Consider the following 23,992-nt stretch of genomic DNA (forward strand, 5'->3'; position numbering starts at 1 on the left):
ATCGGTGACTACAAAATCGTCCGCCTCCGCTGGCATAGGATGATGGGAATATTGCGCCAACTTCTTCGATCTACTGGATTATCATATAAGATTATGCTACCCGGCACGAAAATACTCACGAACTGGCATTGGCCAAACAGACTCGTGCCGGGTTCCGCTGGAGACATCACAGTCTGCCAGGCGGCATTTGCCTTCTCGCAGATTTCGTTTCAGGGCCTGTTTGTTGGTTCAGTGAATTTGGTCGGATTGTTCAGGATTTCTATATTCTCGATGAGCCAGACGCAGTGAACTGACCTTCAAAAAGGTGGGCTGAATTCATCTTGTGTTTTGGGGCGGGTTGTCAGGAAGCTTCAAGACCCCGGATATACACGTGCTGATTGATGCTGCACTAATTGCGGGGTGTAGTGATGTTGCTTGTTCAAGCTTCCTTTAACCCGGGCAACTGTTTTCATTTCCACATCTCTTCTTCCCGGGATCGCCATCGCGCCATCCTCTGGAAGTCAGCTGGAGAAAAGAAGGAAAGCCTGAATTCATCGCCCGAAGACACCCTAGTAATGACTGTCACGTTCAGCTTTAGCAGCAGGCTTTGCATGCCATGCGCTAGACGACTATGGGCACCCAGGGGCATATATCGGACCACCCAATCGCAGGCTGTTGCAAAGCGCCACGAGAGCCGTTTCTCGACGCGCCGAAACTTCCCGGCCCTTTTTGTTCGAGGCGGTACGTCGAATGGGCTCGTCATCAAGCGAGATGACCTGCCACCGGAAGACCAATGGCATGATGTCTTGCCGTCGGCGATGGGATCCCCCGACCCATACGGCAGGCAGCTGGACGGGATGGGTAAGTACGGTTGCCTACCAACTCGGATTCATGTATTGTGTTTAAGTGGATGTGAGTTCGCTTACTGACTGCCTATGCCGAATAGGAAGCGGGATATCCTCAACCTCCAAGTTATGTATCATTTCCTCTTCGGAGAGGCCAGATGCAGACGTGGATTTCACCTTCGTCCAAATAGGGGTGAAGGATGGCACCCTCGACATGGCGGGCAACTGTGGTAACATGTCTTCCGCCGTCGGGCCGCGTGCATGGGATCTCGGGCTCGTGCATGATACCGCCTCGAAGACGACTGTCTCGTCGTGCGGTCAACCCTGTGAGGAGGCCCTTGTCCGCATCTTCAACACCAACACATCCAAGATTATGCATTCCCGCTTCAGAGTTGCCGGAACCCCCTTCAAGTACTGCCAGGAAGGTGATTATACGATCGATGGCGTGCCTGGCACCCAATCCAGGATCACGCTGGATTTCTTAAATCCCGCCGGGGCGAAGACGGGGCAGGCATTGCCTACCGGAAATCCGATAGATGTCTTAATGCTCCGCGATGGAAGTCAGATCGAGGCATCTTTGGCTGATGTATCCAACCCGGGGGTGTTTATCCGGGCCTCGGACTTGGACTTGGACATCGACGGTCGCAAAGGAGCGCCGTCCCCGAGTTGTTTCACCCCTTCCTATGTCGAGGGAAATGCGACGCTGAAGGCCCGACTTGAGCTCATACGGCAGGCTGGGGCGGAGAAGATGGGCCTTGACCCGGCAGTAGAGAGTGTCCCGAAGATCGTGACGCTACTTCCTGCCTCGGGCAAGGAAGACATCGATATCCGATGCCTGGCACTGTCGATGGGCCAAGCTCATAAGGCTGTCCCGCTGACACTTGCTCTTTGCCTGGGGGCTGCAGCAAAGATGCCGGGGACTATTCCTGCTCAGCTTACCCGGCATCGTGAGAAGGGATCCACGCTACGCATAGGGCATCCCAGCGGCAAGGTTGAAGTTGGCACCACCTTTAGCGAAGGACACATAGTATCGGCTGAACTTCACCGTACGGCAAGGTATCTGATGGAAGGCATTGTGTACTACTAGGTTTTGGGGCGAAGAACCTGTTGGGCATTGTCGTTATGAAAACGTGGTGCATAATGAAGTTATGTAGTCGGCACTTCTTCGCTTAACCCAGGAAATATGCGTATAGGTTATCCAGAGCAGACACTTCACTCAGCATCTCCCCCATGCTCAAGAACGTGTTTGCGGCCATCGGGCAAGCAGACTGTTGCTCCAAATTGAAGTGGTGCGTTGGACGTCTGGGATTCGCAGATGACGGTCACATTAGGGTCTACAATTGAATTGATCCAGCTAGTAATCACAAGTACATCCAATGTGACCAGCCTCGGAATTTGAGGCTCGAACCACGAACGAATTGACGAGACCAACCTACTTACCTATATGGTCCAAGGTAGGTAGGAAGTAGGTAATCTGCGCCTCGCTCATGCATGCATCCATTACCTCTTACTTGCACGTCGGATAAACCCCGGAGGATTAAAAACCAAACTGAACGTGGGGCAAAACAAGACGTCACAGCCCAAATTCGCTGCCCCACCAAAGACCGACTTTTGAAGCCTCGATATCGACTCTGGACTGGAATTGCCTGCCATCAAGACAAATCGCAAGGACACCTGAGAGCGTCACAGATCTCATACTACAGCAGACTGCTGTCCGAAGAAACGTCTTTAGTATATCGAATCTGCTGAAAACGTCGCAAAGATGTCGACCACAGTGGATAAGATCAAGGAGATCGAGTCCGAGATGGCTCGGACTCAGAAGAACAAGGTGCGGACATGAAATCCCCTTTGCCGTAGAGGCGGCCACATCCACCACCTGCCGTGGCTTGTGCCAGCCTGTCTTTCATGGGGAGAGGAGTGTGTGATTAACGTGCGTTGCAGGCAACTTCGTTCCATTTGGGTCAACTGAAGGCCAAGCTGGCCAAGCTCAAGCGTGAACTGCTGACCCCTTCGTCGAGCGGTGGTGGTGGTGGAGGAGCTGGTTTCGATGTCGCAAGAACTGGCGTGGCCAGTATTGGTATGTGCTGAACCCGTGTCTGTCTGCAGTTCTTTGCCGGACGAGGCCAAGCACTTGCTACCGCCGAACGTCGAGAACCCTTCTCCCTGGGCTCATCTAACACCTCTCGAACCTCCAGGCTTTATCGGATTTCCTTCCGTGGGAAAGAGTACTCTCATGTCGCGTCTGACTGGTCAGCACTCGGAAGCTGCTGCGTACGAGTTCACAACCCTTACGTCAGTGCCTGGTCAGGTCACGTACAACGGTAGGTCCTCCCTAACTGCCCCCAAGTATCATTACTGATCTCGTTCAATAGGGGCACCCCTTCAAATGATCGATTTGCCTGGTATTATCGAGGGGGCCAAGGATGGCCGTGGCCGTGGACGACAGGTTATTGCTGTGGCAAAAACGTGTCATCTGATTTTCATTGTTCTCGACGTGAACAAGCCCCTGACGGACAAGAGAGTCATTGAAACAGAATTGGAGGGTTTCGGTATCAGGATCAACAAGCGTAAGATGGCCCTTACTATGGCTTATATGTGCATGGCTACTGACCCTAACCAGAACCGCCCAACATCACCTTCAAGAAGAAGGACAAGGGAGGACTGAACATCACGAGCACCGTTCCTCTGACCCATATTGACCACGATGAGATCAAGGCCGTCATGAACGAATACCGTATCAATTCGGCTGATATTGCTATCCGTACGTCCTCCTTGTCGAATCCACCACTGGATTGGCTTGTCTCAGCGTTACTGACATGTTTTCAGGGTGCGACGCTACCATTGATGATTTGATCGACGTCCTTGAGGCAAGAAGTCGTAGTTACATTCCAGTCATCTATGTTCTGAACAAGATCGATGCTATCAGCATCGAAGAGCTCGACTTGCTCTACCGTATTCCTAACGCAGTGCCGATTAGCTCGGAGCATGGTTGGAATGTTGATGTGAGTTGCTCTGGATGTGTCCTATATCGAAAGTTCGGGCTTTTGCTAATCATCGTCACTACAGGAACTTTTGGAGGCCATGTAAGCCGACCTATGAGATTTGTAACGTTGAGAGGTACTGATCGTTATACAGGTGGGAGAAGCTGCAGCTCAGGCGCGTTTATACAAAGCCGAAGGGCAAGATGCCCGACTATTCTGAACCCGTCGTGTTGCGTTCCACACGATGCACAGGTACGTATCTCGCAGTTGCGCTTTGAACCGAAACGTGTTACGGAACGCGGAGGCTGTGGCTTTCTGCCTTTGAGACTAAACGATGTGTTTGCTGACTTACTTGTGACACAGTCGAGGACTTTTGCAACGCTATTCATCGAAGTTTGGTTGAGAACTTCAAGACGGCAATCGTGTATGGCAAATCTGTCAAGCACCAGCCCCAACGAGGTAAGTCGTGTATCCCAGTTCAGGCCCCTACCTCCGTCTATCGGATCGGAAGGTGGCCATGGCCAGCACTTCTCAGCGGCGGCCAGTTTGCTCGAGGTGGATCGTAGCACCGTTCGGCAAGCTTGAGACTCGTTGCTGGAATTGGAGTAGCGATGCTGATTATCTTTGTTATAGTGGGCCTATCTCACGAATTAGCAGACGAAGACATAGGTAACGTTTCAACCATCCCGCTCCCCCTTCCACCGGAAGCTGAACCCTGGCCGGCGTGCGCTAACCCTTCTCGACAGTGACAATTGTCAAGCGATGATTGAGCTATATCTCTGTGCCTAGAGAAGCTAGTATTGGCTGCTTCATCTGCCTCTACAGCCGGCAAGTTCATTATATGCGGCGACAAGTTTGCGCATCACAAGGGAATACACGTCATTGTGACTTATTCAGGTGGCTATCTTTTACAAGAAGGGCCATTGCCCAAGTCGGGCCTGCGGGTCACTGCATTACAGAGGCTTGTTGATCGGTTCGGTGCCGAAAATGGACCGGATCATTTTTGTGTGTTGAGAGCACTTTGGAGAAATTCTGGACTCCACGACACGGGTTTGGGCGTCGGGTGTTTTACTCGAAAGGGGTTACGGTCGGCCAAGTCGAGAGGCCAGGACAATTGGTAGGGCTGCCGCATCCAGGGGAATCTGTGTCAAGCCCAGCCCTGTCGAACTACACGGCGAAAAGAAAAGCCCAGGGAAAAGTTCTATATTCAGATCCATATTCATCCAGTCGATTCTGATATCAGATTTTTCTTTCTTTCCCTCTCGTTTGCTTGTTTGTTCCTCCTGCTGATGCGGGGATACCCGTTTTCGCCTGGATGCCCAAAGGACCGAAACCCCACTCGCTCGCCACAGCGTTATTGTGTGTGTCTGATGTACATGCAATCCTCTGGCTTGACTTGTACGGTACGGTACGGTGCGGTGCCGGTCGGGATGCAGTCCAGACTTGCGCCACACCTTTGGGGTTCCCCCAAAAGGCACCTGCTGGCTGCTGCACTCCCAAGGGAAGCCGCCTCACCTTGACCCGCATAACCGAAAGGCCTCTTTGGATGCGGCCAAAGCATGGAGAGCGGATCAGCAAATGTAGGGCAACGCAAGGCACGGGGTAAAAAAAAAAGTAAGGCACGTGAAGTCTCCTCTGGTTTGATGGATCAAATCGATCCACTGGGACCATGCCTTGCAGTTGCTTCCCCCGTCAAAGGCCCCAAAGAAAACCTTGCTTTTCCCAGCTCCAGCACTTCGGCGCGTACCGGGCGGGCTTCAGTGGATAGTTCCTTTGCTTGCTCACCGGCCTACTAGCCAGCCAGCCAGCCCGCCAGCGCCAGCCTAGATTGTGAAAAGCCGTGTATGTACCTAACTAACTAACGAACTAACGGGGCTGAAACCGTGCTTTGTGGTTTGTTCTTCCCGTTCATCAGCGTGCAGCCTTTTCGCTTTCTCCCAGATGCAATGTGTGTGGCAAGTACATGTATCCAACGCCGCCGCCGCCGCCCTCGAGGATGGTGCATATGTATTGGGGGACAGAGGCCAGAAGCCCCGACAGGACCAGGATGTTGCCAGGAAGTCCGAAAGGTAGCTGGGCATCATTGGACTGGTTGATTGCGAGAGAGAGAGAGAGAGAGTTCGGGGGCAGGTATTCAATCAAGCGCCCTGTCCTATCTGTACATACCTACCTACCTACATACCTGTTACCAATCTCGAGAATTGGATCGCTCGACCGGGCGCTCAACTATCCGTATACGTAAGTTTAGGTATACTTCGCACGCCACGCCTGTACATGGACGCATACTCTATATTGTAGTTGCATATGTAAGTATACACGTGTGCATTGGCAAACGTATACTAGTAAACGGGCATATGTGTGTGTGTGTGTGTGTGTGTATCAATTGATGATATATAGGTACATACATACTTACATGGCTGCTGTATGGAAGTAGTTAGTTGTATGGCTGCGGGTTCCAGACTTTGAAAGAGCCGGTGGATATAGTATTTTGAAAGAATGACTCTTCGCATGGTGGTATAATACATGATACAGTACTCCGCAGTGCGTTTGGAGGATCTCCATGTCTCACCCTTTAGTTTCTTATTTCGTTCTTTTTTGATTTGTCTTTCCACCTTTTTCTGCCGCCCCTAGCAGCCTAGCACCTAGGCTGCTAGGTTGTAGGCTGCTAGGCACCGCCTAGGCACCGCCCAACCGGACCCCAGTTAAACAAATGCCCGACAGTTTGTTCCGTCCTGTTCTGTTCAACGGTCTCGCGGTGTACGTGTAGGCGGGAAGGGCCCTTGGAATTAGTGCCTAACGTTGACGATTCACAAGACATGCCTAACCGCCCAGGCCCACCGTCCAATCCAGTCAGCAACCCGGCGGTACGTTTTTGGGTCTTTCTTATTTCTCCTCTTCGCCTGTTTTTTCCCTCTCTCTTCCTGCTCCCCCCGGCAAAGGGCAAAAATTAAGAGAAAGAGGTATAGGGAGTGCGTTCTTTCTTTTTGGGCCCGGTGGGAAGATTTCTGACGAGGAAGAAGAAAACCCCCCAAACCCACCAGATTGGCAAAATGATACAGTGATAGCCAGATGGAGAATACGTAACTATCAGTATGATTAAAAACACGCCACGCCACGCCGCGGCATGGGGAGGGCCAGGCATGAGATGTGTAATTGATTGCTATGCGCAGAATGCTGCCAGCGCCCTCCCTCCCAATCGCCTGCTTGGCCATCAAAAGATAATCGCACGGCCTTGTTCTTGGTCGTGGTAACGTCATCTAAAACAGCAGCAGCTGTGCTGTAGGCAAAGATGGCGAGGTAGTGTTGCAATATGCGGCAAAGCAGGGCACGAGCAAGCATTCGCAGTTGAAGACTCGCAGTCAGTCCCCGTCCCCTTCTTCATGCGCCATCCATCCATCCATCTATCCATGCCATGGGGAGGGAGGGGCCCCTGGCTGCCCACGGCTGCGCTGCAATGGGGTGGGGGATGTCAAGAAAGAGGGATGGATCATGGATGGATGGATGAATTCGGACGGGCTCGTTATTAGCTCCAGAGCTTTAATTGAGCACAGACGCTTGCTGGTACATGGGAAGCATGGATGACAAGGAGCGGCTGGAGGGGGGCCTGCTGTTGACCCGTCCGCACCGGATTCCGCTACAACATGGATGATCCCTCCCCTGTTAGGGCGGTCCCTGGTGGCTCTCTTGGGGTCCCTTGTTGCTGAACTTCACAAGACGCTCAGCCGGAAACAAACGAGTCGACCTGTGTGTGTGGCACAGCGGTGGCCCAAATAGACAGACTGAGAAGAGAGAGAGAGAGACAGAGGGAGAGGGAGAGGGAGGGGAGAAAAGAGCGAAAGACGGGCGTGGCAGGGTGGGAACCGCACAGCGACTGTATCGTGAAAGTCGCCCTGGTCCGAATCTTGGGTTATCTTCGTCATTTCTGTAACGGCGTTGCACCATCTGATATTGTGCCTGATGGGATTTCCAACTGGCGAACATGGTGACATTCGGCAGCACTCCCGTGGGTCCTACAAGAAAGCAGACCGAGCTTCTCAAGCCAGGCAGCTAATAAAGTAGGTATGTGCAGTAATTGCACCCCTCTAGCTCGTGGAAGCTTGTCGTGTACTGTGTGTGCGCAATAAAGCCCATGCTATCTAGCGTTCAATCGTCGGCTAGGAATCGACAAGCCCTTCCCGCACTCGATGGGGGCGGCCCAAGGGCCACTGCTAACCTGCCTGTCCGGCAACGCAAGCTGACGGGAGCTTGCATGTTCCGGCCGTTTCCCCCCTTGATAGCGTTCCGGGCATGCTGAATATCTCCGAGGCGCATCCGAAACGAAAAGATTTGCCGACCTAACAAAGAGAGCGTATCCATCGGCAGGCAAAGACGACAGCAGCAGCAGCAGCAGGCGTAGCATGGCATGGCAGGCATGGGAAGGGCGCCTGTCGCGCCTATTGCTGCTGCGTGTGCGGTCGAACCCGGCCGATCGACATCAGCTACGCCGAGCCTAGTTGGTGTCGACCGCATCAGTGATATAACGGCAACCGCAGGTGCGTCGAGTGTCTCCCTCAATGAGGCCCCGGTCAGGAAGCTACAGCAATCATGCATAGACAACCTACTCTGGTACCAATTGCAATTTCCAGAGCCCTGCCTGAGTCGTGTGTGCATCGATATGGCATTGATAGTCCGGAACCCTGGCAAGCTGGCCAACAGGAAACGAGCCGGCGACACGGCATGGGCGTGCTCGGGCCTCATTGCCTTTTTGGTCCAATGGGTTGTTGGTTAGTATCCGTATCGGCACCCAGGACATCGATGGCCAATGACAAATCCGAATTGAATGCATGATATAGTGTCGGCCGCCATGTGCCCATGGGGGTCTCTTTGTGTTGGCCTGTTTTTCTGGTACTACTGACTGTGTTCTGACCCTGACCTTCGTGTGGATGCGAACCAAAAAGGCCTTTCTGCCCTGCCTCGGCCTCTGGATGCGACAATCACCGAGAGACATGAGCGACTGGTGAGAAAGCAACTAGACCAAGCCAGGGCTCCTGGGTATTGTTGCTGGTGTCATTGCTCCTTTCCGCCAGGTTCTGCGGTCTGCAGAATCGGGCAACGACCTGAAATCATCTGACTCTTCGACATCGCGGTTGGGTATGAGTAGAAATAGAAATAGAGATAGAGAGCTGGGCTGCTTGGGCTGGGGAGAGGGGGTCCTGGCATTGCCGGTCTGGCCTGGCCTGTCGCAGAGGGCCGAACTGGGTATACATGGATGATTTCCAATACCGAATATTGGTTCATTCAAATTGAGGTTCGATGCGCAATCTTGGGTTGCGTCGTCGTACGCGAATGAATCCGTGGGGCTTGGAGTACAATACTCCAATATTATACATAATCACTCTATATACGTGGGCTTTACCCTGGTCGGTCTGTATAAGAAAGACGGATCTCCATTGATTGCCGCGTCGATACCTTGTAGTTCAGATGGCTTTAGGTCAACGAGAGAGCCGACGAGGAGACAGAGCTGGCTGGCAGCCCGGGCCAGAAGCCTGGCATGGATGGGCCAATGCGGGAGATGTGTGGAGGAGCTGCGAGAAGAAGCACAAGCCTCACGATGCTCCTGTCACCCCCATGCCATGCCCTGCCATGCCATGCCATGCTCTTATTCTAATAGGTATATGTGAGTGTGTGAGTGCGTGTGCGTGTAAGGACCATCCACAAGAGCCAGGGCCAGGTTGACGGTAAGTGTGTATGTATGTATGTATGTACATACATGATCCCGCGTGGCACACATGACCGGGGTGATGCTCAGAAAGCGTAAGCCATCGTGTATCTTAGACCGAATGGGCATTTCGATTTCGGCCCAGTTCATCGCAATGTCTTCGTCAGCAGGGGAAAGAAAGAAAGAAAGAAAGAAAAGATGAAGGATCAGCTGACGGGTTCCTGGATCTGTTCTGGCGGCAGTGAATGGACCAGACAAAGCGACGAGTTAGTTGCAATTCAAGCCACCCTGTAGTGCAAGTAGTCGAGTGACTTGCTGGCCCCCTCCAATAGAGGACCGGCGTGGCCCAGGTGCAGGAGGCAAGCCTGGGGCTGGGGCGTGGTGAAGAGCCATAGGAAATTCTTGCTTGTTCAAGTGAGCGTGACACGAGTCCAAGTGGATGTGCTTCTCGACTATTTGGTTCGATGAGGGGCTCAATCAGCGTCGTCGTGACTTTTGAGGTTTTTTGTATCGTCGAGCTCTTTCCAATAGAAACATCGGGTTGCCATGTCCAGAAGTTGGACTGGAAATGAGCAAGGGTGTGCGACCTGGGTTATCCCTGCTAGTTAGCCGTCACAAGATTCCCACCAGAGCCAAAGCGGAACAGGGGCTTTTGGATGGGGTCTCGTCGTCGGTCGGTGCATGTGGGCAGTGGGCAAAGGCAGGGTAGACATAGTCACTCAGCGATTTGTAAGATACCTCAAGTATGGATGGATATTAGGTACATGACCTAGGAAGGTAGGGCATGTATGTACGTAGGGAGCAGGGAGCAGGGAGGAGGAGGAGTAGCAATCAATTGATTGATCGATTGGATTGATTGATCAATGGGTGGATGGATGCATGGCTGGATGGGATGGCAAGAGTGGAAAGAAGGAAAGAAATGAAGTATTGCATGCATGATCCAACTCTCACCCCTGGGAATTAATAGAAAGAGAGAGAGAGAGAGCTGGAGGAAAGGGTTCAAAAAAAAGAAGAAGATTGGGTGTGCAGTGAGTGCATCGCATCGCATCGCATCGCACATTGCATGGCCTACAACATCATTTCTCTTCATGGCGGTAGTAGAAATCAGAGCCCGGCGGGCAGTGGTAGGCTCGGGTGCAAGTGCTGTGCATTCCGGGGCGTGGTACCCTATAAGCAATAGAGTCGACAAGTCGGGGTTGTCATTTGCTGCAAGATGGACCTGCAGCCATCAGCATCAGATATCTCGAGGAGCCGGCTCGAGTCTGTGCAAGCCCTGGCCCGGGTTGTGTGGATGGGAAATGTCGAGTCCAATGAACAAACAATTCTCCGCCGCGAAATGAGCGTCGAGCGTCTTGTTCCTTGACGGGCATCAGTCCCACCGATCCACATGATATCATTCATTTCATTCCGCTTGTGGGCGGCTTATCGGCCTTCCGCTGCACTCTTTCTTTTGGGCGAGGTGCAAAGAACGACAGGTCGATCGATTGGCTATCGCGTGCTCTGTCTGTCTCTGTCTGTCTCTGTCTGTCTCTCTCTCTGCGCTCTCTTTCTCGGGATGGGTTCAAAGTTGTCGGGGACGTAGGTAAGGATGTATGTATGTATGTATGTATGTACGTACAGACAGGCAAGTACTCCGTATTGCGTGTGTGTGTGTGCCATGCTCGCTACAACATCCCGTTCATCGCCGAGGCAGCTGTCCATTTGGATCCAACCCTCTTGCTCTGGACCTGGTTAGGTTACTTTTAGGGAAGACTGGGATGGTGGATTAGGCCGTGTGGTTCTCGCAAAACTGCTACCCATCTCCATCCGTTGTTGCACACCTCTCTGCCCTCTGCCCTCTTCTGACACTTTTCCTTCAGATTATCGAACCCCTCCCCCCGGTTTATCATGTCCCGCTCTGGTGAGATCAGTCTCTTCTTCGACTGCTTGTCCCTCCTACAAGTGAGCAGCGCTCCGTCACCGGTCGGTGATACATCAATGCTTGAACCCCCAGACCACATAATGTATCCAGGGATCAAGGAAGCTGTGTGTGCCTCTTGGGTAAGTAGGGAGGCATGTATTGAACGGTTCAGCAGCAGCAAATGCTGGCCGTCCAAACACTGGGAAACATTGGCCTCACCGGAGCCTACTGAAGTAACTGGTCATTTCTGACAACCAGTATATTCCGAGTTTGAAGTTGATTCGCATACACTGCACAATGGGTTTACTATGGATCGGCTATAGGGCTCAGGACTCTAGTAGGGTTCACTAAGGCAGGTATTCCTCCCAGGTATCGTCAGTATGCATGTGTGTCTATGCTCTCTGTTCATTGACCGGGTTGGACGCGGTAACAAGTCACTCTGCGGTCCCGTCTCGACCTCGACCTCGACCTGGCCTCGACATGCCGAGTCGTCAGGTGTGGCTTTCGCGGCCACTCGCTTACCCTCTCTCGCTCACTTACTTTTCTGCCCAGCCCCCTGTCTGTTCCTGTTTGGTCTCATACGTTCCTATTCTGGCTGGAGATAGGTACAACTTTACAACTTGGTTACTGTTCGAGTATGGCCGTCTTCTCTCCGGCTCTGCCAAGAGGGTTGCATCTGTCGTCTTGCTGCTCCCACACCCCCCCAGGCCAGCCCTTTTCGCTCTTCCTCTCCTCTCCTCTCCCCCTCTCGCACGCCCACACACACACACACACTTTCTCTCTTCTCCCAAGAGCTAGCTACTTTGACCCATCCGTTAAACCCAGCAAGCAAGTGGCCCCCCGGTCAACGGGTCTCGTACTTGTGCTGCCACCTTGATGCTTCCCACCCCCCCCTCCATCTCTATCCTATCCTTGAGCGTTAATGGGCCATCCTCGTCTCAACCCTCAGCAAAACGGGTTCCAGTTGGTGTGCATACATAGAGCAAACATACATACGTACATACGTACAGACGTACATGTATCTTCCTCCACATCGTCCACCTCTTGTCGTGCGTCTGATACTACGGCAAACCATCAGAAGACTTGGGCATATCAGGGTGCATGGCGGCGTCTACTTCCTGCAGCAGATCTCCTTTGCCGACTGGTATCTTCATGTCTCGGTATTATCTGGCATGGCAATTTGGTTTGCTACATCATGCACCTAGTCGCCCAGTCGCTCGACACTGATCTGCTTTCGCATTGAACGAAGCGGAACTCTTCCCTCCCCCGAAAGAGAGAGCTTGAGAGTACCACCATTCATTCGAGCCCTCCAAGTTAGCCCTACTATTGTTACCGCTACTGCTACCACATCATCTGCCATTAAAGACTGCTACGGGACACCCTCCTTCCCGAGTTTCTCGAGGGAGACTTGCCGACCAGAGACCCCTATCGCTGCAGCCTCTAACCACATACGAAGCGTTGCCAGCCTAGTACTTGAACACTGCATATCCCCCTCCGGAAACCAATTGGTTGTCTGGCATGCATGTCACTTCCCGCCTGCGAAGCCGTCTACGGAGCTGTAACCCCATTTCTAAACCCACCTCTGGTATCCGGTCTCGATATAATCGCCTCAACGACGTGTGAGTCGGCGCGGCCTGTCTCCCACAAACCTGTCGTCTTCGAGACTTGGACAGAACAGCCTCTGCCACGGGGGTTCCTACGGGATGCACAACATGATAGGCTCGACTGGCATGGACCAGGACAATCTGATTGCCCATGACAGCACCTACCCAAACAGCCACTGGGTTGACGTCAATGCATACAATCAGATGTCGATGCCGGAATACAGCAACAACTTCTACTTGGCGCCAGTCACCAGTCATGGCCTGCCCTCCGAGTCCCTTGGGGGCGGTCATATGCCACCACCACCCATGCCATCGCAGCTCCACCAGTCGCCAATCCACCATCAGCAGCAGCTGCAATTCCCCAGTCAACAGCATCCCCAGCCTATCCTGCAAGCCCAGAAGGTAAACTGGCCGAGTCTTCACACGAACCCGGGACAGAGCTATTCCGCACCGCCGGTGCCCATTCCCGCCCAGTCCACGGTGCCGATCCGGCAAACTCCCAAGCAGCTTCCGTCCATAACCACCTCACAGCCTCGGAAAACCCTCTCCGACGATGACAGGAGACGGATGTGCCAATACGCCGCAGACAACCCCAAAAGCAAACAGACCGAGATCGGTGCCAAGTTTGGTGTGGAAAGGAGGTGAGACCGATTGCGCCAACTAGTAAAGAACTGAGCGACTCTAACGCCGATATAGCACCGTGTCCAAGGTCCTGCGCAACAAGGACAGATGGCTGTCCCAGGAAGACCGCAGCGGCTCTCCTGTGAAGCGAATCAAGGGAAAGAACGTGGATGTGGAGCGCACCTTCGTGAACTGGATGAGGAACCAGATCAAGAAAGGGGTCCTGCTCTCCGATGAAGACATGCTGACCAAGGCACGTACGTTCCACGCAACCACTGGCAGCTCAGAGAATCCTGCCAAGATCATCACACAGTCCTGGCTTGACAAGATCAAGAGGAAGCACAACATTGGACCAGGTTCCATGATCCGCAGGGCATCCGAGACGGCGATTCCGGATAACACCCGGCTTTCGAGGGATTCCCCGACCTTGTCGATACCGCCCACCTCCGGAGGGGTAAGTCCCGAGTCGCCCGCAGACCAGAGCTCGCCGCCTGTATCGGCAACAGAGGAGAACGACACGCCGTCCAACTTTGCAGATTTCGAAACGAGCGGTTATAAATACCCCCACTCACAAAGCACGACATCTCTGTCGAGCGCGGTCACCGATCCGTCGAGCTCTGCATTTTCAGGAAGTGCTTTCAGTCCGGCTTCACAGTTCACATTCTCGCCGAATCCAGACTCTGGCTTGTTCGACCAAACTCGACCTTCTCCAGGGAGCTCCCACCTCCAGCGACCAAGGAGTCAGACTTTGGGTACCCTGGATCTAGATTTCGACCAGGTACAGTCTTCAGAACCACCGACGCCGCGGTACAGCCTACCCGCTACCGCTCCTCCTTCAGCCGTTGAATCGCCAGCCCACGAGATAGCAGCACCAACCTTCGGCATGGATGCTGCAATCTCGCCGAAGACGTTGCACCGAAGCAGGAGTAACTCCAGCCTGGGCATGAGATCTGCTGGAGGAATCATCTCTTCTCCGGCATCCCCTTCTCAGGATGATGCTCGTCGTGCGGCCGGGACTCTGTTGAATTGGATGCAAAACACGCAGTCTGGCTTCGTCAACAATGAGGACCTCTACCTCGTCCTTCGTCTTACAGAGAAACTAGGCCTGCAGCAGCAGATACAGGGGCCAAGGGAACTCCATCCTCCACCCCTCTTGGGGGACTGTCGAGGATTCCGGAAGGTGACAACGAGGTCACACCCGTCCCTGTCCGCTTAACAGAGGACATCAAACACGAAGCGACAATGACCGGGTAGAGATCGAACCTGGCTCTATCTTGTCACGTCCGCGACGGTCTTGTTCGACGCCAATCTTATCAGTTTCGAACACGAGGCGTGTTTTCTTTTCCAGCATTTTATCCAGTCCCTTTTCTCTTTTTGTCTACCAGATGATGGTCACGTTTGCCCCTATAAAGGGCACTTTGGACCATGGATCTTTGCTTTCTCGAAGTTCATTCAGAAACATTCTTCCCCGCAAGGGACCAACATTACAGGGCTACACGACTCGAGAGTCTCACGACGCCAATCCGGACGGACGTACGTACACAGTAGTACGATATCCAATCCTCAGCAGTTTATATACCTCACACGTTTGCAAAGCCACCTACACTATACCCATCGCTCACGCGTTTTCTGCCGATCCCTCGCGAACGATCGATCGAGCCATACCGTAATCGAAAGAAAAAACAAAGAACAAAAAAAAACCCTCATCGTCATCGCCTCTATACTGTATGAAATGGCCCGGGCCATACAAACAACCAGCAACTTCATCCCTATACTCATTCGCCCTACATTTTAAGACTTGTCCAGCTCACGCAATTTGTGGACCCCCCCCAAAAGCTCTTGCTTCCTGTTCGTACATTTGCCCTTCAGTCGAACACTCGACATTGATTTTACCATTTCCTACAGCTGTTGCTGGTGCATTGAGAAGGGCGGGAAACCCCGACAGATCACGTAATCGGCCAAGGAGGAGTAGACGGGAAGAGCGGCACACGATATCAGGGGCGGGAAAAGGGCGGATAGGAACAAGAGGAGCCGTACCAGGGTTTCGGAATTTCACGCTATTTCTATTCGGAATTGTTCTTGCACCGATTGTTTGTTATTGCCTTTTTCTAGTTTCATCTAGCAAGGGGAAGCCATCTTGCATCACTTGTTTACCTGTCGGCCCAATGATCTGTATTTCTTCTTCTTTTTTTTTCTCTTTCTTCGTGATTCTTCTCACATCTCCTTGGCAGGATGGGCAAGGCAGGAAGGACAGGACAGGATAAGGGGAAGGGGGAATTTAGCTATTACGGCCAGCCCAGAGCATACCTAAGAGATAGTCAGTCAACGGATCCGGTACCAATCAGACATGGCAGCATGTACGATGAAATGGCATCAACAATAGTCTATGACCGGTGGTCCCCCTGAAGCAAGGGATGTCTATAAGAGAGCTGTGACGCCACCTACGTTTCGTTTACACTTTTCGTCACATAACCAGCTTCTGCAGCCCTGACAGCGGGGAGGCTAACCAGCCGTCTTGATCTGGCCCAGGCCAGGTAGTAAGTATCTTCCGTACACCGGTCTGTTTCGAGATTCAACACCACGTGCGTTTCGTTCTCTATTACAATCACGCATCTGATGGATTTCTCTCATCAATGCAGTTGGCGGAGACTAAAGTAGAACCGAAGCAAGGTTGCCTCAATACTATATGCATTGATCTGTTTTCTATCTATCAAAGCTGCATATTTCTACTTTCTTGCAGTTTTTAAGACTTTCCATTATTGGCCAGTATTCGTTACACAGTGTATAAGTCATGAGTATCTCTACAAACGGCGTTTACCTAGACGGGAACTTTCTCCCTGATGCAGGGTATAAGCCAGGTGATGTGGCGTGGGAGGAAGGAACCGGCAGGGACAGGGACGGGGCAGCAAGAAGAGGAAGAAGAAGAAAACAAGGCGGGATAGGATAGGAAAGGAAAGGGTCATGCACACTCAGACACACGCGCACTCACACACGTGTACGTACATGTAGTCATGTACGCAAGGTGTAGATAATGATGACGAAACCACACCGAACAAATGAACAGCGCAGACGAAGTCCCTTCCCAAAATGAACCGAAACCACAAGTCGCACGTTGGTAACATCGCTTCGAGAGACCGTGAGGCGACAGTCACAGTTGGGTATCAATGGAGAAAACGAAACCAGGAGGGAAGGCAGGGCAATTCGACCCGCTAACAAACAAGAAGTAGCAGCAGCAGGCAGGCAAGTAAGCAGCCACCCCAAAAGGCACAGAGAGACAACTTGACTAAAAGGCTGCCCTAAGCGATGAAGAGCATACCGGAAGCATACTCGTTAACCAACGACATCATTAACACCCAACCCGCCCACGCGCGCCCTGGGCTGCAGCCCCCCGCGAGCAGTGAGGAGGAGGGGGAGGGGGCACATTTCTATCTAGCGCGCAGAAGATGACAGACCACAGACCAACCAGGCTGTCCCGGGGGACACAGGCGAGCAGGGCGGCTCTTCGCAATGTAATACCATGCCACCCACACCTTAACAAGCCTCCCGCCCTCCTTCTCGACCCCCCCACACACACAAAGGCAACAGATCTGCGTGCACGCGGGCGTATATACATACTAAATCGCATTTTATAGACTATGGAGGGACTGGTTGCCATGCTCTTGGGGTCGCCATGGCAAGCCCCTCCCAGGGAAAGACACAATAGAAAAAAGCCTTATGTATTAATGGTGATGGGATATAATAGAACGCTTTGGCTCAACTAAGTCGCTCCTCCCAGAGGTCAATCACGCCCCTCTCGGCCAATTCGGGCATAAGGCGAACGAGGATTAGCTCGAGCGCACCGTACATGAGGTGCTTGTTGCAGTAGGCATCCGAGAATACATCCAGGATCCCCGTTTCAATCTCGGATAAGATCCTGTCGTCGTCCTTGTGGCCCTGCAGCGGCGTTACCTCAGGCCCTAAGCCATCGACGCCGACACCCACTGTTACCGATGGTGGCCTTTCTTTGCTTATAACAGAAGCAGTCGTAGCAGCAACACCACCACTCGTTTCGCCGGCTTTTACGAATGCATTGCCAGCGCCAGGAGCAGCGGTTGTTCTCTTGACGAAGTCACGGCTATTAGCAGCCGACGTTACATTGCCCGCCCTGGAGCTGCCCGGTTGAGCAAGCCAGGCGTGGTCAGATGCCTCCAGCATGGCCGCTGAAGACAGAGGGCCCGCCTTAGTTGAGCTACTATTACTACTGCCCAGAGTAGCGCTCTTGCTTCTAGATTCACTGCTGTTGGCGACAGGCGTTATTGGCGGTCCGGTCCGCAGATGAGGAGCGTTCAAACTGGTCTTGTCAACGTCACCGCTAGTCACCTTGGTTCCAGTGTTATCAGTGCTGCTTGGTCGTGGTGATGGAGAAGAGGAGCCTGCCCTGAAGGGGGACGAGGATCCAAAGTACAGCCTGCCCACCATCTTCGGCACAACCGCCCAAATCGCACTAGCGCACCGGCGACGCAGGGCCGCCAGCTCCTCGTCGGATGAGGGTGCAACAAGACCAGGGGTTCCCGGAGCATTGTTGGGGAACACGGCTGCGCGAATCGTGCGCAATAGTGGGGGCAATCGAGCAGGCTCTAGGAGTTGAGATTGAATGGAGTGCCAAAGTAATCTGCAGAACAGGAGTGTTAGCCAGGGAGACCTCGGTTTGTTCAAAATCCACGGTACCACAATATACAACGGTGATGACATATATTGCTGTGCAAGGCCAAGGATACGGGAGGCGGCCCTCTTTGTCAGAAGGGCCAAGGAGAAGACGAGGGGGCTAGGTTGCACCGCATCGTGAGAGGGGGGTAGGCCAACGAGATCAATAACGACCATGAATGCACACATTTCAGATGAAAGATGATGCAGATTGCTCCTGCATAGGGGGTCGCACCGGCATGGAGTCCGGCCAACTGCAGCCGGGCTCGATAATGTGTGCCCGTGGAGGCGATGGAATGTATAATGAGACAGACTAACGAGCCTTTCCACGATGTCTCAATCGCAATGAACAACATGGGATCATGTGCGGGAAGATAACCATCAAAAAGCCTTTGGCATGGCTTCATCAAAGCTCGAACAGACTAGGGGCTGAGACAATTGCAGCGCCCATCACTACATGGGGCTTTGTGGTGTGCGTGTAAAATAGGTCTTGTTGGCCGTACATGGCCACAGTCAAGGGAGAGGACTTCTCCCACCAAGGCGAATCATAAGCGGGTGTAAGCTTAGTAGCAGGTACCCGGTGAAGGGAAACCAAAGCGCACCAGAGCCAGATTCCCATCAGCTCGACAATAGGAATGGTACCATGGAGTTGGGTCAAGCCACTCGGTGACATTCTTTCGTGTTCTGTCATTAATGACAGAAAGCCTAACAGGCAGGCAGACCAGGAAGTTCGGGCTTCGTTAGGTAGCCAAGGGAGAGGGAGAGGGTCCATATGGTCTGATGTTCCATAGCCGTCCTGATCAAGTCGACGCAGAGGCGCTGCGAAGCGGACTTAGTGGACGATCTCTTGCCGGGGTACGGAATAAAGCTTCCAGTATGTAGCTCAAACGAGGAAGCGGGAGCCATGGATTGGTGTCTGGCCGGCGGCATGCTGTGGGGCCTTGAGAGGAGGAGTGAGATGGTAAATTACATGGCAGCATAGGGTCGTACTGGTACGTTGTATCGAGAGATTCGGCCTAGCGATGCTGACAATGGAATCGACCAGGGGTTGCACTGGACCCTTGCAGATATAGACGTCGGCGCGTAAATAAGGCTTGCGGATGGTCAGGGCTGCTTGTCCGGGCCAGCCCCGCGCCGTTTATCAAGCAATCGGACGCCGACTTTCCAATGTCAACCGATCATTGGCTGTGAAAGAGGGGCTTGAGGATGGTTGGACAGTCCCGCTTCTCGCGGGCCAGATAGAGGACTAGTTGAGCCGTGCAAATGGTATGGGCGGGTTTGACAGCCTCCGTCTGGGAGTGTTGCACAACGTACCGTTGGCTCGCTCTCGCTTGAGTAGGGGCACTATGCTATCCAGCGTCTTCGGCCGTACTTAATTGGCCGCACGAATATGGTGTCGGGTAAACATGCCTGCTCTCGACACTCGTGAGACGGGAGACTTCTGAGCGCTGAGTGGAAAAGGCCAAGTCCCGTGACTTGTCGTGTATGCGGAGTGATGAAATAATATAGCTTTGTGGAGGGCAGGGGGAAAGAGAAGAAGAGCTTGCCTACCTGTCGATGAATCCATCGTGGCCTGCGACCTGTCCAGGGCCCCTCACAGCTCCCCATTGTAGCAATGACAAGGTTGCACCGAGCCAAGGCATGCGGGTGCCCATTTCAAGCAGATTGGCGAGACATGGCCATAAGCTGAACTGTGCGATAGGCACTTTGACTGGTGTTTGGACGAAGTGGTGGTCTGCGAGTGAATCATATTGTTTCTGACCATCGGCACTGTTCTTCGATCCAAGCGTACGGGCAGCGATGGGCGGCGGCCGTGGAGGTAACGAACGGGATTGGACCATTGTCGTGATGAAAGCACGCATCAAGCTTACAGCGAGGAATCCCCATTGAATCAGAGACCAGAATGCTCTGCTGATAGACGAACCCCAGGGCTGTTTCGAACCCAGGCCCCTAGCAGTGCCATCCATCCGATCGTTTCCTGTGGTGCCATCGCTCCTTTTGGACCCTGCTGTGTCCGATGAGCTCCCTTTATCGGCCAAGCGCGTCACGATGATTAGGATTTCCCACAGCATCCATGGCTCCGAGAGTTTGTTGACGAATAGGTTGCCTATCATGAGCTCCGAAAATATCTGCCCGACGAGTGAGGTTAGACACTCGTTTTCTAGGTCTTCAGTCGGTAGAAGCAACGCTAGCAGGCCTTGAACTAGCAGCTGGCGATATGCAACCTCGTTGTCAGCCTGGCTCTGAAGGCTTCCTGGATCACCTCGCTTGGGAACCGGAGACAGAGCCGGTAGCGGACATAGCGCATGATAGATCTCGCGATGGTTGGTCTCAATGGGGGACCGGGCCACCGAGGACCTGGCAGTTCGATATGCTATGCAGTATGGATTAGTCCTTGTGCATCAACAGTGGATGCTGGATCGACCAGGATAAGGGAGAGATAGGGTCATGACGAAGCATGACGAGAATGTGGGCCATTATATTAGGGATATTATCATAGACGAACCTCGAACATGGGCGTCAAGCAGTTCGGGCAACTCATCAAGAAGCAGACTCGCCAGATCCACCTCTCGTAGTCGCTGTTCTAGACTCCTGGTGCAATGCGCAATGATCTGTACGATTTCGGCAACGAACGTTTCGTCTGGCGTGATCTTGGTATACCACGCCTGCACGTAGTCCCTTATAATGATGGAGATGAAAGCATACAGCTGCAAATCCACGTCGTTTCGACTGGTCAGGGGCGGCAGCAAGTCCTCGATAGGCACCGGCGTGCTTCTGCCCCTGTCGGCCGCATTCTGCGGGCACAGGATGCGGCGAATCAAAGCTATTGTTGCTTTGTCCGAAAGGAAGTCTGTCGGCACCGGCCGCGCACTGCGTAGATTGGAAGGTGGCGGTGGCCTTGGGGAGGATATTCGAGCCGGAGTACTTGACCGACTAGCTGCCAGGAGCGTTGGCTCGATGGTGGCGGCATTTACAGGCGTTGGCACAGCACTGTTCTGTATTGATCGGGGCGTGGTCGAGGCCATTGCCAGCCAGGCTGGAGTCGGTCTGATAACGGCCAGCTATCGGCAGATCATGGCAAAGCTGCGACCTGGAGTTCCTTGCAGAGAGTCGTTATGGTTGCTGCGGATTCGAATGCTTCAAGATGGTAGCGCCGTGGAACAAACCGCAATGTTGACATAGCGCTGCAGCTTCGGGTCCAATTGGAGTTGAACAAATGTGGTGGTTGTTTGCGACGCCCCCAGAAGGGATGAATAGAGATGACTGGAGTGAATGATGTGAGGCCAAATGCATGCACGTCACTCACTGCCCGCCGCGCCTAAGGGCCCAAGGGCCCAAGGGCCTCGATTAGCCCGTGCTTTTATCGCTAAAGACGGGTCACGGCTTCAGCGGCCGTGCCACCGTGCCACCGTGCCACCGTGCCACCCCGAAAGTGCCACACGGGAAGGCAACTGGAACACTGCGAACGGCAGGCACGTGCACAAATCTTCAATGTGCATGTCTTTACCAAACCTCGGTAGCAATACAAAGGTGGGATAGACACATCCATAGTAGCGCTGAGAGCAAAATGTAGGACGAGAGGTAGGCATACTTGCTGGGCCAAGCCTCAAAAGATGTTTGCAGAGAGCAGCTTATCCATGGTATCTAGTTGTAATTGTACACAGACTTCGCGGTGATACAGTGACTGCAGGCCCCGAACCGAGCCGCCCTTTCTAAATGGTAACCTATACACCCTTCCAGCTACTCCGATTGATTCATATATCCTCTTGTGTCCCATAATGGAACTATTCCGAGGTCTTGTGGGTAGCCTCGTATCTGCAAGAAGAGGTTAGTGCGAAGAACATAATGGATTAGGATGGCCACATACCTCTTTCCTCGGAAGGCCCATACGCCCCAGTTGCCACAAGTGACGTCCTGGGGGTCGAGGTCATTCAAATCCCAGCGTTGACTGCTGAACGTGTTCCTTCCTGGCTCCATAAGCAAATCATACTCGCCGCCGCACGTTTTATTGACCCATTCGATATCTCTCTCCATGTCGTACTGCGTGTAGCCTGTGGCAATGATAGGGGCCTTCGTCTCGAACAGCAGAGGAATAGTCTCACTCCACTCGTGCGAGCTGGCTGGGTGACCAAGTCCCGGATGGAAGAGCACGAAACAATCAAAGTAGGGATCATAAGGGGCGAAGAGACCCGTCTTATGTATGGTGTGGTAGTAGTCCACGATCGTGGAGATCTTCATGGACGGCCAAACACGATCTTCGACAAGAGCGCCGAAAGGATTGGATGGTGTGCGCGGAGGCAGGGGGAACTCGTCATCGCGGTTCGCCATACTATCGGGTCCTATGAAAACCAGGTGAAACTTGCCCCGTGGGAAAAGATGGGCAAGCTGAACCCACACATTCCTGGGCAGCGACGACTCAGCCCGTGCTCCGAGTATGAAGATTCTGACTGGTGGTGCCTCTGGACGCAGTCCTCGGATGCCTTCGCCACCACCTGTTTTGGGCGGGTGCAAAGTATACCGCAGCGCGCTCAGACTTTTCAAGCCTTCGGGCGTCAGACGTCCACCTTTCCGGACGTTGTAGGGACTCAGCTCGTGAAGGACACTTCCGATCGTCATGGGGTACGTGAGTAGCCTGGTGACTTGGCGCATGCTCCGGTCGTTGTTAATGGCCTCAAATTGTCTGGTGTACAGGAAAGTGTCCCAATTGGTCATGTTGATGGCTGCTTCCTCCATCTGTGGTCCCGCGTACTCGAACTCAGGGAAGAATCTCCCCGAGCGCAGGTCGTGATCGTCCTCGTTGATCTGGCGCAGGGTGTCGCATATCTGCAGATGATTCTCGTAATCCTCGGCCCAATGTTTCTCACTGCAATAAACCGGAATACCGCAGTCAGGGCATTCAAAGTCCACATGTGCTGGCGCCTGGTTGCCCGTAGACGCAGGGGCCTGTGCTGCGGCATCGGGATTGGCGGGCAACCGAGTCGGCCGGTGGTCTGGATGAGGGCATAGGGCATGCTGCCTCATGAACGCGGCTCGGCGGCGGATTTCGGGTATGGGCGACTGAGTGTACGAGTGGAAAAGGTCATCAGGCCGTAGAACAAGAGGGCTCGAAGGTTCGGTCGAATTCGTAGCTGCCCCAGATTGCACAGCCGCACTTTCGTCGCTTTTCTTCTGACCGAAAAAGGAAATGGAGCGGACATTCCCATTGCTCCTTGTATCGATTCGCCTCGAAGCAGTCGATCGGCGTGCCAATGGCAGGCTCGAGAACGGCCTCGAGTGTATAGCGGCGGTTGCTGTCGCTGCTCGTGGGGTCCTCAAGCACCTCCGGCAGGTGCCGGAAGCTGCCGAACGCATTATCGGCTCCATTGGGCAACTCCTTGTCGGGATTAGAGAGAGTATGGGCTTCTCCAGGGTGCCCTCACAGCTAGCGCATGGTTTGATATCAAGCTCAGCAGCACTACAGAGTTGAGTCTACCAAATGTAGCGACATGCGCCGGCCTCTACTCGATGGCCCGATATTAAAGGCGGTGGGGCACGGCAGATCGAAGCTTTACCCAATAAATTGCGGCCAAAGCTGGAGCAAGCTGCGCATAGCTTTTGAACTTGAGCAAGCTCATCAAAGGCGGTAATGATAAAATTTCCTTTTTCTTTCAACCACAACCCGTCGAGGCTCTAACGAGGAC

At 53.3% G+C, this 23,992-nt stretch overlaps 5 protein-coding genes across 5 annotated transcripts; 3 read left to right on the forward strand and 2 right to left on the reverse strand.

Annotated features, from left to right (window-relative positions):
• Nucleotides 1-554: 554 nt before the first annotated feature.
• Nucleotides 555-1,911, forward strand: PG997_004298 (uncharacterized protein; the record flags this gene model as incomplete). The annotated part of the gene is made up of 2 exons (XM_066808613.1): nt 555-840; nt 926-1,911. The coding sequence occupies 2 exons, from the start codon at nt 555-557 to the stop codon at nt 1,909-1,911; spliced, it is 1,272 nt and encodes a 423-aa protein (XP_066672231.1).
• A 636-nt stretch (nt 1,912-2,547) lies between these two features.
• On the forward strand, nt 2,548-4,554 carry PG997_004299 (uncharacterized protein; the record flags this gene model as incomplete). The annotated part of the gene is made up of 10 exons (XM_066808614.1): nt 2,548-2,652; nt 2,766-2,901; nt 3,020-3,145; nt 3,197-3,391; nt 3,445-3,585; nt 3,651-3,826; nt 3,891-3,907; nt 3,960-4,057; nt 4,169-4,264; nt 4,439-4,554. The coding sequence occupies exons 1-10, from the start codon at nt 2,587-2,589 to the stop codon at nt 4,552-4,554; spliced, it is 1,167 nt and encodes a 388-aa protein (XP_066672232.1). The 5' UTR covers nt 2,548-2,586.
• An 8,561-nt stretch (nt 4,555-13,115) lies between these two features.
• On the forward strand, nt 13,116-14,844 carry PG997_004300 (Centromere binding protein B; the record flags this gene model as incomplete). Its single annotated transcript, XM_066808615.1, has 2 exons — nt 13,116-13,648; nt 13,704-14,844. 2 exons carry the CDS (start codon nt 13,116-13,118, stop codon nt 14,842-14,844), a joined length of 1,674 nt encoding a protein of 557 aa, XP_066672233.1.
• Nucleotides 14,845-17,381: 2,537 nt separating this feature from the next.
• Nucleotides 17,382-21,337, reverse strand: PG997_004301 (PXA domain-containing protein; the record flags this gene model as incomplete). Its single annotated transcript, XM_066808616.1, has 3 exons — nt 17,382-18,279; nt 19,863-20,685; nt 20,818-21,337. 3 exons carry the CDS (start codon nt 21,335-21,337, stop codon nt 17,382-17,384), a joined length of 2,241 nt encoding a protein of 746 aa, XP_066672234.1.
• A 759-nt stretch (nt 21,338-22,096) lies between these two features.
• On the reverse strand, nt 22,097-23,663 carry PG997_004302 (protein MSS51- mitochondrial; the record flags this gene model as incomplete). The annotated part of the gene is made up of 2 exons (XM_066808617.1): nt 22,097-22,127; nt 22,180-23,663. 2 exons carry the CDS (start codon nt 23,661-23,663, stop codon nt 22,097-22,099), a joined length of 1,515 nt encoding a protein of 504 aa, XP_066672235.1.
• Nucleotides 23,664-23,992: the final 329 nt, after the last annotated feature.

The sequence above is a fragment of the Apiospora hydei genome (genome assembly GCF_038363865.1).
Source record: "Apiospora hydei strain CBS 114990 chromosome Unknown utg000004l_segment0_segment0, whole genome shotgun sequence".
In the NCBI taxonomy this organism is placed as follows: Eukaryota; Fungi; Ascomycota; class Sordariomycetes; order Amphisphaeriales; family Apiosporaceae; genus Apiospora; species Apiospora hydei.